Here is an 18,685-nt window from a genome sequence, read left to right on the forward strand (position 1 = left end):
GTGTCATGCTCTACCCTTGTCCAAATACAGAACGTCTTGTATCCACTGAAAAGAATACAAAAATGTTTTTTGAATGGAATAGGTGCAGAGCGAACGTTTATGATACAGAATGTTACTGCAACACCACAACTCAGGCTGGATGTGGTAAGAACTACCACATTAAGCCTCCCTTCTGAATGTTACATTACAATCAATCATTCAAGGTAAAAAAAGAATACAAGAGGTTTTCTGAATGGAGGAGGTGTCAATCGATTGACCCGTTATACTCACTATAAGAGCACTTTCACTGTGGCAGCAGTGCCGACAGCCCTCTGAGAAGCAATATGCAACGGAATGCTTTTCAGAGTGCAGTAGAGAAACGGCTGCCAGGCATTTAGGAGGTGATCCTGGGTCTATGGTTGAGGGCAGGGGCTGACTGACCATTTGAGCATTAGGGCACTGCCCGAGGGCCCGGGGTCAGTAGGGGGCTCCATGAGATGCCCCTGGTAACTTTAATTGGCTTTTTTGGGTGTGGGCGATGACACATGGGCCCCATGATCCCCTATTGCCCGGGGGCCCCATGAGTTGTCAGTCCACCCCTGGTTGAGGGGGTAGTAAAAACAAGAGGTTTATCCACGTTTTACCATCACCCACTTAAATGCTGACATTACAGCTGGATGGTGTAGTACACATGCCGCAGCTGCCAATGTGTTGCTTCATGGCTATAGCACAGCCTGCAAAATTCACCCATTGTGGCCAATGGGGCGGAGCCACAGCTGCAAGCCAGCAACTTGCCACCTGTGTGAAGGAGCCCTCAAGAAATGGGAAGCAATGCAGCACCGCCCGGAAGATCACATCTCAGACTTATGTGGAATGGACTACAACTGATAATATCTGGAGGGTTGCTGGAGATGCTCAAATTACGTAGCAACCCTTAGAGATAACCATACTGGTCCAATCGATTTTTCCTGGAGTTCAGCTTTAAAGACACATATCATGACATACATTGCCTACAACGACTTGTTAAAGCTGCAAGCTTCTTAATCTTGCTTCACGATTAAGAGAATCAAATACTAAAAACAAGCATGCAGCCAATGTTGAGAATCCCAAACTTATACACTCAACTGGTGTAATTGCAACATAAAAACGTCCACAAGAAAAGTCCACAACGGAAAAGCTCACCATTATTTCTTGATACACAAAACTTTCACCAACCATTCCATAAGGTATACCATATACAACCAATGCCGAAGCAAGGCAAAAAGGAAAGGCAAAGCTGCACTTCCATAAAGTCCCACCAAGACATTTAATCAAAGCAGTTCGCTTCTGATATAGTTCCCACCCTAGGCCATGTGCCTCAAATAGGCCCAGTCAAGGTGAAATGCTTTAAAGTAAGAGTTGGCTTACAACATAGTCCGTTCCTAAACCATGCACCCCGACTGGGCTTATAAGAAGGTGACTTCTACAAACAAACTCAATTAGGGTGAAACGCACCAAAGAAGCATGGCTTAGGACCATTCCATAGGGTTGACATAACCACCAATGCCTAAGCATGGCAAAAAGGAAAGAAAGCTGCACTTCCATAAAGTCCCACCAAGAAGTTTAATCAAAGCAGTTGGCTTCCAACATAGTCCGCACCCTAAGCCAATCGCTTTGATGCATTTCACACCGACTGGGCTTATTTGAAGAGGTGACCTCTACGAATAAACCGAATTAGGTTGAAGTGCATCAGAGGCATGGCTTAGGACAGGGACTATGATGGAAAGCCACCTGTGATGAGCAGGAGGAGCCCCAAGCCAGCACTCAGTGCGGAAGGGGACCAAAGGAATATGCTTGAGACTTAGAGCGGTAACCCATCTGCAGGATCTTACCTTTCTGGCAATGTTCGGCTGACCAGCAGCGGTAAGAAAACTCATTGTCAATCACGGTTTTCTGGCAAATTGGCTTATCTTCCATAGTGCCAGGACACATATCTCCACAGTCCTTCGGTGGTTTATTCCCAACAATGTAGTTGTTGTAGACCGCTTCCAGGACCAGCGACCAATCCACAGTAGAAAGGTAGCACAAGTCAGAGTTCTTCTCTATCCTTATAGCACCACGTGTGATATTTCTCAAGCTATAGAGCCCGATCTCCTTGAGGTCAGTCATCTCGAAGATAACCAAGGCGTAGTTGTAGAACAGAATGCGGCCACGGATGACTGTGAGGTTGGGAAAGAGGTCGCTCAGGCTCTCCAGGCCCGACACCCGGAAAAGCAGCAAGTAATCCGTAATCACCGTGAGCTTGGGAAAACGCAAGTTCCGGAAATCCTCAGCCTTTGCGGTGGAGATGAGTAGAATCTGGAGGTAGCCTTCAATCACCACACAGTCTTCCAGCTCCTTAAGCTCACTTACATAGTTGCGTATGTCCATGCTGTTGCTGCATACTGTGGGCGACAGAAAAATGATAAGTTAGATAATGCGGTTTGCAAACAAATCAAATACCGATTTCACTGTTACTGCATTAGAAGATTAGCTGTTGTCAAACGGGGCTTAAAGTAGAACTAAAGTTTTGGATAGAGTGGAGAGGATTAAGAACATCTGTTGGGACTTTACTGCTGTCTGGGCCCCAATTGGGGAGATTCACCCTCTTTGTCCTGAAAGTGAAATAAAATCCAAAATTTTGGTTGGTCACCAGAACAGGAAGAGATTGGGAATCTTATGAGGACATTAGATCTGGTGACACCCAGTGATTCTGGTGACACCCAGTTCTGGCTATGGGGCAGGGAGCGAAGGGACACCCCCCCCCCAACACAAATTGTTAAAAAAGAGTGGCTAAACCACCTGGTTTTACCACTCCTGAAATGCAAGTGTAAGCTTTGTTTAGACATGCAGCCAGGGGGCTGTGAAAGCAGGTGGAGAAGCCACGGTTTTACCACCCCAAATAAAAGGACATACAGCCGCTTAGGGCTGTACACATATTGTGCCCACAGTGCTTTGCTTCCCAAGCTTGGCAAAAGTCGAACTCCGTGACACTCAATGGGCAGCACCGCCACCAAAAATGACCTATTACTTACCAGGGCAATGCTGCAACTGCCCAACAGCCATGTGTGGTTCAGACATTTTAGGGTCAAAACAGCCAGTAAGGAGGTGGCATACCACCTTCCAGCCATCTGTTGACCGTTCAATGAAAAGCAACCTCACAAGTATTCACAGCCTTCATGTGGGTACGATGTTGGTCCACAAGACTGCTCTTCAGAGGGGCAAGTGCTGCCACACCTGAGATCAAGCCCTACTGGCCCCGAAACCTGACTTTATGCCATGAGCCATTATTAGAGCTCTTCGGTACTAGGCACACCAAAAGACCAGCCATTCCCAACCAGATTATGTCCTAGATCAGCTCAGTCTATGAATCATAGTATCCTACGTTGTGCTTCAATTTATAGTTAGGCCACCAACGAGGAATGAGCCCAGACTTTCTACCAATATGGCCACCTAATCTACATGGTGAGAAAATATACAATTTGTAGACTAGGTGGCCATACATAGCGTGATTGTTGAAAAGTAAGAGATTTGCTTGTCCCTATTTAAACTGTGTGCTACCATGACTTGCTGCAACCTTCTCCCCAAGCTGCCCAAAGGACCAACATCGTACCCACATGAAGGCTGTGAATACTTGTGAGTCAGTGCACCATCACTCACATCTGAAGACCTTTGCCGGGACTTTCAACCCCTACATGGTTTGGTCATTGGAAGCAGCCTTCTAACCGGTTGCGGTGCCCAATTTTAGCAAGCCATTTATCTCCATCCTCACGAGTCCACCTGACAAAATTCAGCTCACACAGCCTAATAGGATACAGTGTAAACGCCTCTGCTTGCTGCATAAGGAATCAGATTCAAAGTTTTAAAATGTGTTTCAAGACCTGTGTTGATGGACTTTTTGTTTGTTTTAAGAAGGGTTTTACATCATACAAGTCTGGAGCAGGGGCGGACTGACCATTTGGAAACTTGGCCACTGCCCGAGGGCCCGGGGTCAGTATGGCACCTTTGGGGGGTGGTACCCGAATTTGATAGGTACTGCGTCGCCTAGGCGATTGGAAGCAGAAGTTGTCCAAACCCCCCCCCCCCGTGACAGCCGGGTGCCCACACTGAAGATGCCGGCGCCAGGGAGAGACTATGGCTGGTGAAACCAGCGGTGGTGAGGACACTGCTGGACCGAGAGACAGGTAAGTGTCCTGGTTTTTAAAAGTCAGCAGCTACAAAAACTGTAGCTGCTGACTTTTAAAAAAACTTTTTTTTTTTTTATCAGTTGGAACTCTGCTTTAATGCTTTAGAACCATCAGCACTTGAAGCCCATCTAATACAGCTTCCTGTTATGATGTGGCAACAATGTTGCAGTGCTCCTGAATTCAGAGCACAGTTGCCACTCTCATAAAGGCAGTATCTATTTGCTCTGCAGTGGCATGTGAAGACGTGGCAGGGGGCGTAACCATCAGCACTGCCGCTACTGATTCACAAGCCTGTATCTTGTCAATCAACACCTGACCACACCCTAGTCCTGCCCACTACTTTATGGATTGACTGCCTCTGTTGCTGAAACCTACATAGTGGGAGCTGCAGTGCCTGGGAAGGGGAGCGTGTGAGACACTAATGAAGGCAGATTTGGCTCAGTCAGGGAACGTAAAAGGTTTTTTTTGTTTTCTTCTTGAGTTTTGTGCATCATATAGGAACTGGCTTTGGTATTTGTTTTAGACTAGCCTCTCTCACACTGGGTACCTCAAGAGTCTGCTAAGGGTTGAGCAATTTCTGTCTCTCAGATCCCACTGTCACCATTGATCTTTTTAGTTATCTGTAAGGTAGTAATTCTTTCCACTGACCATCACACTAATGTATGGTGAGCTGTAGATATTCTTGGGAGGGGTTCCGTGACACCAGAATGTTACTTCATGGGTTCCTCCAGACCAGGGGCGGACTGACAACTCATGGGGCCCCTAGGCAATAGGGGATCATGGGGCCCGTGTCCTTGCCCAAACTCAAAAAAGCCTATGAAAAAGGTACCATGGGTGTCTCATGGGGACCCCTACTGACCCCGGGCAGTGCCCGAGTTTCCAAATAATCAGTCCGCCCCTGGCGACGACTTCACCCTGCCTCTCCACCTCCTCCAATTAAAGAATGTGTTGCATTCATTGAGAAAATGCAAAGTGATCTCTGAATGTCAAGCAGTCAACATCCAGTGTTCAAGCCGCACAGTAGGGACCTGGAAGCTCACTTAGATCTCTGGAGTACTGGTGTCTACTACTGTGATTTCCACCTTCTAGAGGGATCCCACAGGTATGGAATATGCATAGTTATGTTGGTCCAAGCTGGACCAATGTAACTACATAAAAAGACTCATACCTGGGATTTATTTTTGGCGCTGCAGTTTTTTGTTTTTGTGTTTTTAAATGGGAGGCCATAGTTTATTTTATTTATTTCAGGTACTTATATAGCGCCGTCCATTTACCCAGCGCTTTACATATATATTGTATATTCACATCAGTCCCTAACCCTCAAGGGGTGTACAATCTAAGGTCTCTAACTTACATTCATACATACACATACTAGGGACAATTTAGACAGGATCCAATTAACCTTCCAGCATGTCTTTGGAGTGTGGGAGGAAACCCACACAGGCACAGGGGGAACATGCAAACTCCAGGCAGGAGGTTCCACGGCTGGGATTTGAACCAATGACCCTAGTACTGTCAGGCAGAAGTGCTAACCATTTCGCCACTGTGCTGCCCGTTCTACTTTAGATTTACTTTTCTGTACACAGACAACGAATGTGTTAATACAACGCACTAGAACCAGCCTTCCTACTTCCTACCAAAACACTTTTTTTTTCCTGCACGGTTTATAAAAGCAGCTTTATCCAGATCGCTCACACTCGCAGCAGACAGAGCGCATTACACAACAACCAGGCTTTTTTGTGCCCCTAGGTAAGGTTTTTTTTTTTCTGTAAATGCAGCTGCTTTAAATTCTCCGTTTTACTATTTTTTGAACCACCAATACAACAATTTTGTACAGTACCCCCCCCCCCCCCCCCAATGATAAATACACCGTAAAAGATAAAAATATGGTTCCTTTCCAGCAACAGAAGATTTATTACTACAGTGCTTACATAAGAGAACCAATTACAAATGGCTTTTGGTTCATTTCCCCCCTAAAGTTCAAAGTCCATCAAAAAAATTGGCAAATGCCCTTAAAAATGCTGTTTTTGACACCCAATGTGCATGAGGTCTGAGAAGCACCTCCAGTGTGTGCATGATGCTTCGGAGTGGCCCCAGATCCCCAAGGCTCCATTCACATCTAAAATCGTTCTTTGACCCCCGGATTACATCGATGCGGCCGTGCGGGCCACGTGTTGCATGGGCACGAGAGCCCATTCATTTGAATGGACTCCCATGCCACGCAGGGAAGAAGTCCCTGCACTTCTTTGGAAAAATGGAGCCCGCAGATGAACCTCGGTTCCCAGTACGGTTGCGTTTTTCCAGTGTGGGCGGCGTGTCATTAGAAATAATGGCACCTGCCCGCGGGTCCACATGTCTCTGTGCGGGTGGTGCAGCTGCACGGATTTTTGTGCGGATCCGCAGAGGCACCACCTGCACAGATTTGAACCTAGGGTAAACATGCACAAAAGCGCATGTTTTTGCGCACATTCACAGAACACATAGTGCGCTTGTGGTGCCATTCATTGCTAAAGGCAGACATGCGATTGTGAACAAATGCACAGTTAAAACACACACAAGCTTAGCATCTAAAAAGCTTCTTTGGCGTAATTGTTGCACGTAGAGCAGATTATTCAAATGAAAAAAAAAACAAAAAAAACAAAAAGAGAAAAAAAAAAAAAAAAAGGACCGTTGAGGCAACACTAAGATGTGAATACAGCCTAAAAACCAGGGGTGCCAATAGCTGGCAGCTTCCTTGTCACTAGCTTTGGTCCACCCCTTCCAAGGTCTTGTATATGCCCAATTACTGGGCTGGCATCATGTGTAATCAACTGGCTGGAGACCAAGGAACATACTAGAGCACCTTAGCTTCCATACAAGATATCAGAAGAGGTTCTCTGGCACCTCCTAGTTGGTAACAAATCAACAATTTTTCTTAAAAAAAACAACAACAACAACAACACACCACACCTGTTTACGTACATTAAATGCATTTTGGAGTCAAAAAAGCCTCTAAAACTGGAACATATGGGGATGAAGAACATTTTCTGGTCAGTAAGCGATTCAGAAACACCCAGCCTCTTTTTGTATCCGCCATGGTTCATTAGATAGCAATTATCGGCTTATTGGGCCATGGAAGGCTCTTTAGTTATTTAAGCGTACGCCTGCAGATATTGGGCTTCTATGTGCCGAAGCTCGATACAAAAGTGCATCCAACATCTGCTGATCTCTCAGACTTCTTCCCAGCAGAGAGGTACCGCTCCGACGAGTTCTGTGGCTAGATCCCAATCTCTGTATACATTTTGAAATTGTACAATGGAACGTGAAGACTTTCAACTCAATACACTTTCTTGGTGCCGTGGAAATACTATAAAGATCTTGAAAATTTGTCAAGTTGTCTATTTTGGGACCTTTCAAGGCACATTAGAAATAAAAATGTGGAAGACCACCAGTGCCCAAGGTCACGAGGGCACTTCTTGTCATCCACAGAATACATGGGTTGTGTCAGAGAGGACGATCTAACACCCACACATTTGTCCATAGATGGCCACACTACCTGCACAGTGACTAAACTGTCAGATAGCTCCCAACGGGAAGGGCTTCTAATTATGTGACCCCTGTGACAGCCATGCGCATTGGTTACACAATTAGGCAAGTCCATCTTGACCCCTGGCCATAAAGACCTACTTGAAGAGACACCGGGGCCGGGAAGGGGTTCATCATTGCCCAGTGACACTTCAGTAGACGTCCAGTCAAAGCCTACCTAAAACTGTAAACCTGCTTCTACCCCCATTCTAAGCCCTATATGAACTACCCTATAGAGGAAATATGTGAATACTTACCTATTCCCTGGGCACTCTGGTCAGGTCACAATCTCTCCAGCAGCCAGCTTCAGTTAGGAGAAGAGAGAGCACTGACAATAGCTGCCATTCCTATGCATTTAATTACCCATAGGCTTACTATGGGGCATCCATTGTTGGCTGTCCCTCCTCTACCCTGAAGTCAGTGATGGGAGCAAATAATGTGACTGGACTGGAGCGCCCAGGTAACATGTATAGACATCTTTCCTCTACAGCAGTGGCACCAACGTTGGAGCACCATTCCTCCCACTGACGCCAACGGTGGGGCACCGTTTACTCCCACTGACGCCAACGGTGGGGCACCGTTTACTCCCACTGACGCCAACGGTGGGGCACCGTTTACTCCCACTGACGCCAACGGTGGGGCACCGTTTACTCCCACTGACGCCAACGGTGGGGCACCGTTTACTCCCACTGACGCCAACGGTGGGGCACCGTTTACTCCCACTGACGCCAACGGTGGGGCACCGTTTACTCCCACTGACGCCAACGGTGGGGCACCGTTTACTCCCACTGACGCCAACGGTGGGGCACCGTTTACTCCCACTGACGCCAACGGTGGGGCACCGTTTACTCCCACTGACGCCAACGGTGGGGCACAGTTTACTCCCACTGACGCCAACGGTGGGGCACAGTTTACTCCCACTGACGCCAACGGTGGGGCACAGTTTACTCCCACTGACGCCAACGGTGGGGCACAGTTTACTCCCACTGACGCCAACGGTGGGGCACAGTTTACTCCCACTGACGCCAACATTGGGGCACAGTTTACTCCCACTTGACCACAGTACGACCTCTAAAAGCCTGAAGGACAGTAAACAGGCCCTTTGCGTAAAGAGTTTGGAGACCCCTACCCTTCAGGGTAGTTAGTTTAGGACTTAGAATAGGGGTGGGAGCAGGTTTAAGCTTGGATAGGATTTGACTGGACTTTAAGGTCCTCTGTACAATATCTATGTCAGGATTGAAGATTTTAGAAATGGGTTTTGAATTAGATCCACGTGTTGACTAGCAGATTTGCAAGCTCATGAAATTTTGCAACTCTCCCTTATTGCATCTGATAAGAGTTGGTCTCATTCAATTAGATTTGTTCTGTGAAGTTGAAGAGGATTCGTAGTTTCTCCAAGCCACTTTAGGTCTAATGAGTGACAAGAAGATACCCCAGCATTTATACCAACACAGGTAACACCAACACCTTCATCTCACTATTGTCAATTTCCTTGCTCCTTGGCAGCTTCTTTTTTCCAGTTTACAATCCAATTAACTGGCTGCCATTTTATCTTTTACGCTTTGTCTTGTATACAGGAGATGTCTTCAGCGGTCCTTTGGGAAATCCCCAGGTGTTGCTGTAACCTGAGCATGGTAACCTGCATTTGAGCTTGCTCACTGCTCCATGTCCTGATGCTAGAGCTCTCAAACTAAACTGGGAACGTAATTAAAAAAAAAATTACTTGACATGGTATCCTTCCATAGACATAGAATTGATGTGTGCATATTATATCTTGGCTTTTTATTAGTGACAAGCAGGATTTTCTTTTTTTAATTATTGGCTGGCTATTAGGTTTGCTCGATGGGGAATTTTCGCAAAGCATCATCATAATTAAACCATTTATGAGAGACAACAAAATGCAACAACCAGCAGGGACACATGGATTTTTCCTTCACAATGACAAGAAGGACCTACAGCTATTACCCTATGTACCTGCTACTGTTGAATCTCACCATGCAGGACTTGCTAACCATTGCACCTCTGGTAGTGAAACCCTCAAGCTGCCAGTTCATACTTCAACACGATGGAGGTCTATCATTCCCTGTCATTCAGAGGTCATCCTTTAAAAGCCCATTTCCCCTTGAAGTGGGGCTGACCCTGCACTCCAAGAATTAAAAAGATTATCTAGGACTGAAGTGGGGATGGGTTGGCACAAAAAGCCGTTTTATTTACTCATGAAGACAGTACTCTCCGCTCTTCTCCTCTTTACTCCAGCAGTAGCCAACTTCTGCTCGGCATCTTCACATCCAATGCAGGATTTGCACAGGCACGAGAGCCCATTCATTTGAATGGACTCCCATGCACGTGACACGCAGGGAAAGAAGTCCCTGCACTTCTTTGGAAAATGCAGCCCGCACAGGAACCTCGGTTCCCAGTACGTTTGCGTTTTCCAGTGCGGACGGCGTGCCATTAGAACTAAAGGCACCCGCCCGCGGGTCCGCATTTCTCTGTGCGGGTGGTGCGGCTGCACAGATTTTCGTGCGGATCCGCAGCGGCACCACCCGCACAGATGTGAACCTAGGGTTAAGGGGCACTACTCTGGCAGCCTACTCTCCCTCTTCTCTCACAGTCAACTTTTTAGGAAAAACCTTTAGTCTCCATGCACACGGGGCATAGTTGAGATGGGATGAGGGGTTCTTATTTTAGGCCCCATGGTGGTGGGGGTGATAATGGAAGATGGGGGGGGGGGGATAAATGAGGGGTTCTTATTTTAGGCCCCATGGTAGTGGGGGCGATAATGGAATATTTGGGGGGATGAATGAGGGGTTCTTAATTTAGGCCCTATGGTGATGGGGGCGATAATGGAATATTGGGGGGGGGAATGAATGAGGGGATCTTATTTTAGGCCCCATGGTAGTGGGGGCAATAATGGAAGATTGGGGGGGGGGGGAGATGAATGAGAAGTTCTTATTTTAGGCCCCATGGTGGTGGGGGTGATAATGGAAGATTGGGGGGGGTGAATCAGGGATTCTTATTTTAGGCCCCATGGTGGTGGGGGCGATAATGGAAGATTGGGGGGGGGTGAATGAGGGTCTTATTTTAGGCCCCATGGTGGTGGGGGTTGATCATGGAAGATGGGGGGGATGAAGGGATGAATGAGGGGGTCTTATTTTAGGCCCCATTGTTGTGGGGGTGATAATGGAAGATTGGGGGGGGTGAATCAGGGGTTCTTATTTTAGGCCCCATGGTGGTGGGGGCGATAATGGAAGATTGGGGGAGGGGGATGAATGAGGGTCTTATTTTAGGCCCCATGGTGGTGGGGGTGATCATGGAAGATGGGGGGGGATGAATCTGGGGTTCTTATTTTAGGCCCCATGGTGGTGGGGGTGATCATGGAAGATGGGGGGGATGAATGAGGGGGTCTTATTTTAGACCCCATGGTGGTGGGGGTGATAATGGAATATTGGGAGGGGGGGGATGAATGAGGGGATCTTATTTTAGGCCCCATGGTGGTGGGGGTGATAATGGAATATTTGGGGGGGGGGGGATGAATGAGGGGATCGTATTTTAGGCCCCATGGTAGTGGGGGCGATAATGGAAGATTGGGGGGGGGGGGGGGGATGAATGAGAAGTTCTTATTTTAGGCCCCATGGTGGTGGGGGTGATAATGGAAGATTGGGGGGGGTGAATCAGGGATTCTTATTTTAGGCCCCATGGTGGTGGGGGCGATAATGGAAGATTGGGGGGAGGATGAATGAGGGTCTTATTTTAGGCCCCATGGTGGTGGGGGCGATAATGGAATATTGGAGGGGGGATGAATGAGAGGTTCTTATTCATGACGGTGGGGAGAGATGGGATGAGGGGTACTTATTGTAGGCCGTATGCACAACTGGATTTTTACCCCCGATGCATGGGGCTCCAGTGTTTAGCTGCAGGTGAAGGGCACCGGTGCACCATCCAGCCCTGCTGTCAGTATCTTTGAGAGAATGGCTGTGGCTGGATGGCGCACCTAGTGGTCCAAAGTTTAGGGTGACATGAGCTCAGGACGAATGCCTAGAAAACAGACTTTTTTGTTTTGGACATCTCATGGATACTCTCAGATACTGACAGGCTGCTGGCAGCGGGGATTGTGCACCTGTGCCCTCCACATGCAGCGCAGCACTGGTGCCCAAAGCACGAGGGGTAAACTGCCCAGTGTACATGGGGCCCAAAGCTGAACTATAGGCAGATTAAAAAGACAAAAATTAATGTAGCCCTGTAATCAGTCACTAAGGTGTTGGTATTGACCTAGTATCCGCCCCTGGAGAAAGCAGCAGCACAAGGAGCCAACCAGAAGCATGCTGATAGGAGTTGAGAGCAAAGTGACAGAGAGGAGCTCACTGCTGAGCCGCTTCGCTTTTTATTGTCCAGTTGCAGACTGGAATGAGTCCAGGACAACCTGGGCTCAGAGGAAGTAGATTGAATGATGCTACCACATCAGACCGAGTACATTAGCATGATAAAAGTGGTGGAAGGTGCATATTTCTATGCTGCCATATTTGGACGGAGCTCCACTTTAAACTAACGAATGCAAATCAATGAAGGCAGACGGAATTGTTTAAAGTATCAGACAGAGAAACACGATGTCCCCATCTTCAACCTATAATCTATGGTAGAGATGTGCTAGAACTGAAAATTCTGGAGAATGTGAAATTCACATCCTGTTCTTCACACCGCAGGATGCTCTGCCTAAGTGCAGCAACCAGAGTGGGTGGCATATTATGACAGAACAACCTTTCCTTTAACTGTGATAATAATATTTAAGCTGTTTTTTTCTGCTAGTAACTGTCTGTATCAGTAGAGGAAGGCAGGAAATTGCCAGCAGTTTGTACACAGAGCTCGCTCGTCGTGCGCAATGATACCGGCACACTACAGGTGCCGAGACATCAAGAGGAAGACCCTCGGGAAACGACCTACAACCACCAATTCTGACGGGGTCAAACGGATCAGCGACACATTTCAGTCATTCAGCAAGACGCTCGCCTCCGTGGAGAAACAGAGTTCTAGAAAAAGAAGGGTTCAAAGCACCAATAGTCTATATGGGCACAGATGATAGAACATTTAAAAACACACAAAAAAAAAAAAATTATGAATATATTGTACATCCAAAACAAAACAAAAAAAAAACCCTGGATTTTGCAGCTAGCCCTTCCCTTGTACTCAAGGAACACGAACATCTGAGCTTTACCTTAGGTTGCATTCACACGTGAGCGTTTTGTAGCGCGAAGCTCGAAGTTCCAAAACGCTCAGGAGGAAAAAAAATTAAAATATTCAATATTACTCTATGGAGATGGTTCACATCTCCACTCCAAGTCACCTGAAGCAGAACGCCTGAAGCTTAAAAAAGAAAAAAAAAAAAAAGAAAAAAGGTTTGAAGCTACTTTTGTAGCTCAAATTTGCAGATTTTTGGCGCAATTGGTGCGTTTTAACCAGTGTTTTGTGTGATTTTCTGAAATACATTTTTATTAAATAATAATAAAACAACCAGACAAAAAAAAAATAAAAAAAACATTTTATTACTTTTTTTAACGTTATGGGTTAATTATTATTACAAGTATTTATGATTATTTTACATTTATGGTTTCTAATTATTATTATTATTATTAATATTATCACCCTAACAATAAATAAATAGTATGGGGAAAAAAAAAAAAAAAAAATACTGGATCCTAACCGAACCTTAACTCTAATCCCTTGCCTTAACAAAAACAAAATAATTAAAAAAAAAAAAAAACACCCTAAAAGCAGATTGAAAAACTAAAAACAGAAAAACCTAGCAACAAAATGATGCAATAGATATTTTTCTCTATTGCCTAATAAAAAAAAAAAAAAAAACCGCCAAAGCTCAAAAACGGCTAAAAAAAAAAAACTGTAAAAAAAAAAAAGGGAGGACACGGAAAAACCATGCAAAAATCACTGTAAAATATGCGTGAAAAATCACGCTAAAAATGTGAATGGAGCCTTAAACCCCTTTAAGGAACCAACTCTCTAAAAAGTCACGTGCCTTTCTTTGGTGTCTCTCAGGGAGCAGTTCCTCCCAGATCCTACAGTTCCATAGGATTAACCTACCCCTACTACTTACCCTACCCTTCATACCAGAGTCCATCCTGGATGTTGCAGATAGACCCCCTTGTACTCAAGGAACACAGCTGAACATCTGAGCTTTTACCGTAGTCCCCCATTATTTAAAATAATTTGCTTTTTTAGGTGTCCCTCAGGGAGCAGTTCCTCCCAGATCCTACTTTTATACACGATTAACCTACCCCTAAACCACCCCTCCATACCAGGGCCCATCCTGGATGTTGCAGATAGCTCCCCTTAAACTCAAAAGGGACACAGCTAAACATCTGAGCCCCCTTAGACCCCTTTCTGGATGACGCACATCTAAAGTGACGTGCCTTCTTTTTGGTTCACCAAAAAAAAAAAAAAAAGAACACGGGGGGGGGGGGGGGGGGAGAACAACACAAGGGGGGGGGGGGTAAGAACACAAGAGGGGGGGGGAAAAGAAAACAAGGAGGGGGGAAAAAAGAAAACAAGGAGGGGGGAAAAAAGAAAACAAGGAGGGGGGAAAAAAGAAAACAAGGAGGGGGGAAAAAAGAAAACAAGGAGGGGGGAAAAAAGAAAACAAGGAGGGGGGGAAAAAGAAAACAAGGAGGGGGGGAAAAAGAAAACAAGGAGGGGGGGAAAAAGAAAACAAGGAGGGGGGAAAAAAGAAAACAAGGAGGGGGGAAAAAAGAAAACGAGGGGGGAAAAAAGAAAACGAGGGGGGGGGAAAAAGAAAACAAGGAGGGGGGAAAAAAGAAAACAAGGAAGGGGGAAAAAAGAAAACAAGGAGGGGGAAAAAAGAAAACAAGGAGGGAAAATGGAAGAAAAAAAAAAAGGAGGGGGAAAAGAAAAAAAAAAAAAAAAAAAAAAAAAAAAAAAGGGGGAAGAAGGCTGGTTCTATCATGCATGCATCATTATGCACCCCTAATAATGTTCGGAATGTGCTTCAGTATCATTACTATGGTTCAAAGTTCCTCCCGAATGTAAGAATCACGTAGAAGTCAATGGAAATAAAATGCATTCATACATCCAAGCATTGCCACACACTCAGGCAGTGTCGGTGAAACGGCCTCCCCTTCTCCAGCCTCCAGGAGAGGCTGACCTCAGACTGAAGTCACAGGAAGTGCTGCCCCATTCTGTCCTCCTGCTTCTTCAATGGATGCTTTTATGTCTAGAATCCAATCAGAACACAGCCATAACAAATCCAACAAGCAGTCTATGAATGAGGGAGGGGGCTGGGTTCATACAGGGGGGTCAGTACAGTCCTTTCTTCCAAGCCCTCTCAGGAATGAAAGGAATTCCGGGCATTTTGCATTATTTTCTGAGTGGGGGGAGGAAGAGGATTGCTGAGGAAATAACCCTTTGGCTTCAGGGCTTTTCTCGGCTGAAAAGCACTTTGTCACAGTCAGATCCGGCAATACAGAACAATAAACTTGAGATGATCAGAATAATAAGCACATGACTACATCTACTCTCCTAAATCATCCCGCATAGACCGATGAAGGCTCAAAATCTGGAATAGATATCTTACAAATATTACATATAGTGTGTGTGTGTGTGTGTGTGTAAAAATATAAAAAAAAAAACACTAAAAAGCTTATATTAACAAAAATGTAAAACATATGTTATAAAAACACAAGAATGGGTATGTAGAATACTACGGTAAATGGAAGTGGTAACATAAGACATGGCCAAGCTTTACGGTTTATTTGCTATGGGGAAAAAAAAAAAAAAGTCGACCAAGTCAAAATTCACCCCATATAACAATCATCAAACGCAGGCCATACACGGTCCAAATTCCGAACGATGGTTGCCATCAATGATTTCGAAAAATCGGCCGACCAAGTCATAAAGTTCGCCCCATATAAGAGGCAAAACTTCTGTTCCTTCCAGGTCATGGATTATGCACATATGGTTTTTTTTTTTTGGAAAAACAATCGTACAATTTGACCATCGAGTGGAAAATCGGTCTTTTTTTTTACAAATTATCCAACATGCCCTGATCACTGAAAAGGGGAGGAAGCACGAAAAAAAATTGGCCGGTGCCATTGACCCACTAACAGAGAAAACAGCCGATTATTCTTGGGTTCGATTTTCAGACAAAAAAAAAAAAATAAAAATCGGTCGAATTTCGACCCATGAATGGCCGGCCGATGTTGTAAAGTTGAAAACTTACTGCTACTTGTACACTATGGCCTTAAGCTGGCCAAAGAATTTCCCTCCAAACCTTTGTTTTCGGAACGATTGATTTTCTAAGTGTTTATTTTATTTATTACAGGTACTTATATAGCGCCGTCAATTTACGCAGCACTTTACATATATATTGTACATTCACATCAGTCCCTAACCCTCAAGGGGTGTACAATCTAAGGTCCCTAACTCATATTCATACATACACATACTAGGGACAATTTACAGTAGACAGGAACCAATTAACTTACCAGCATGTCTTTTGGAGTGTCGGAGGAAACCCACACAAGCACAGGGAGAACATGCAAACTCCAGGCAGGTGGTGCCATGGATGGTATTTGAACCGGCGAACCTAGTACTACCAGGCGGAAGCGCTAACCATTTAGCCACTGTGCTGCCCATAGGGTTAGTAGAGTCATTCGTTTTCTACCATAGCAATGAAAAAAATATGAAAGGAGCAAGATAAAAAATTTTTCTCAAATGACAATTCTGACCATAGTTTTCGTTCGGGAAAAATCGTACCTAATTGTAATTCGCATACATTGGAGGCGCAAAAGAAACCTGGTTTAAGAAGTCTGAGATTCAAGTAGAAGATCTGGACAAAATTTATTTATTTTTTTAGAATTCCCGTACAAATGTTTGAATGAAAAATCTAAAATGTGTATAGCCAGCTTTACAAGCTGTTGGGAAAGCATTGTCTTGTCTTTCAAAGCCCAGGTCACAAAAAAACATCAAAATGTAGACAGGATAAGCAGCTGTAGGTCTCTCAATAATCTCAACAGAGGTCAAAAGAGCTACTTTCACCTTCCTCACCACCAAAATCTTGGGCTACTTTCCACAAAAATGAAAGAAATTCAATTAGAATTTTGTTTGGTTTTCTCTTTGTTGATGGGGTCAGTCTGACATTGGTTTTGAAAATATGAAGAATTCGAATAGAAGAATGTTCTCAAATAACGACTCGACTACTGCAACTCCCTCCTCACTGGTCTGCCTCGCCGCTGGCTATCCCCGCTTCAGTCCATCCTGAATACGGCTGCCAGACTCATTCACCTTTCCAACCGCTCCGTTTCCGCCACCCCCCTCTGCCAATCCCTCCACTGGCTTCCGATTGCACAACTGATCAAATTCAAAATCCTAACACTGACGTACAAAGCTGTCCACCATACTGCCCCGAACTACATCACCGACCTAATATCCAAGTACCGCCCAACACTCACACTCCGCTCCTCACAAGATCTCCTTCTCTCTAGTTCCCTGGTCTCCTCCTCCCATGCCCGCCTCCAGGACTTCTCCAGGGTGTCACCCATCCTCTGGAACTCCCTGCCCCAACCCATCAGATTATCACCTACTCTCCTCTCCTTTAGGCGCACCCTGAAAACCCATCTCTTCAGGGAAGCCTACCCCACCCCCTGCTAACTTGCCGACCTCCTCCACTCTTCCTACCACTCCATCCCCCACAGCTATCTCCTCCTGTGCCACCATCCCCTCCCTCCTAGATTGTAAGCTCCAAGGAGCAGGGCCCTCAATCCCCTCATGTTTTGCATTGTATTGGTATTGTTCTGTCACATGTTCTGTCCCCCTTTGTAATGTACAGCGCTGAGCGAACTATTGGCGCTTTATAAATACTGTATAATAATAACAATAAATACATTTCTAAATAGGTGAATGTGGTTTTTCGCTCTGGAAAGTCTATTCGTTCCAAAATCAAAATGGTAAAAAACAAAATTTTGAAGAACTTTGGAAGGATATTGGTTAAGTCATCAAATGTCCTGGGAATGAGAGTGCTCATTCAAAAACCTACTGGTGTACTGCCAGCTTTATGCTGGGAAAGGAATGATCCTAGAGCTATATATTGTACATTTTGTTGCGTGGACTGAATTCAACCCCATTTTGTAGAGGGGGGGGCGGCACTCACCACTAGTATGTGAAGCTAAAGCTGGCTATACGCAATTAGAGTTTTGAATGAACATTCATATGAAAGTTCTCAGTACATTCAAGGACTTTACAAATGTTCTAAAAGTACTTCAAAATTGAATCTGCTTTAAACATTTGATTTTGGAGTGCATGTAATTTCCCAAATGAAAACCATATTCACTGTTAGAAAATGTGTTCCTTTGAGGGGAAAAAAAAAAAAAAAAAAAAAGTAATTCGTATCCTTAGAATTTCCTGGTTCACTATGGTTGGAAACAGTTCCAAAACACAATATTTCCCAAGCACACGTTCCTGAAAATGGCGGTTTGGTTTTTCTGGGTGCCGTAGTGACCAAAGGCTGGGAGCCATGGACAATCCAAGTGAAGAAATGTCACCAGCACATCAAGGAGTCCTCAAAATGGGTCCAAAGCTTTATTTTCGTGGACACGTTTCTGAGCCACGCAGGGCCCCTTCATGACAGATGCCTTTGCATGGCTCTGAAACGTTGCTTTCGGTTTACCATTTGACCACGAAAATTATGCTTTGGGACCATTTTGAGGAATCTTTGGTGTGCTGGTGTCATTTCTTCACTATGGTTGAAAACAGGTGCTGATTTCATCCCCCGTAAGGCCCCTTTCACACGAGCGGACCAATGGGGTCCGCCTATCTTTTAATCAGGCAGACCCATCCATCCATAGACTTCTATGGACCAGAGGGTCCGCCGACACTTGCTGGCATCCAATCCTGTACACCAAAAACAGACGGATGGG

At 45.3% G+C, this 18,685-nt stretch overlaps 1 protein-coding gene across 1 annotated transcript in view; it reads right to left on the bottom strand.

The window, feature by feature from the left end:
• Nucleotides 1–1,782: 1,782 nt before the first annotated feature.
• Nucleotides 1,783–18,685, bottom strand: part of LOC149431220 (insulin-like growth factor 1 receptor) — a 54,316-nt gene continuing 37,413 nt past the window's right edge. Inside the window, exon 2 of the mRNA XM_089665774.1 lies at nucleotides 1,783–2,402. Coding sequence (XP_089521900.1) covers nucleotides 1,783–2,402 — 620 coding nt within the window. The remainder of the gene's footprint in view (nucleotides 2,403–18,685) is intronic.

Source organism: Staurois parvus, unplaced genomic scaffold (genome assembly GCF_062004578.1).
Source record: "Staurois parvus isolate SC_StPar_1 unplaced genomic scaffold, SC_StPar_1.0 ptg002338l, whole genome shotgun sequence".
Classification (NCBI taxonomy): Eukaryota; Metazoa; Chordata; class Amphibia; order Anura; family Ranidae; genus Staurois; species Staurois parvus.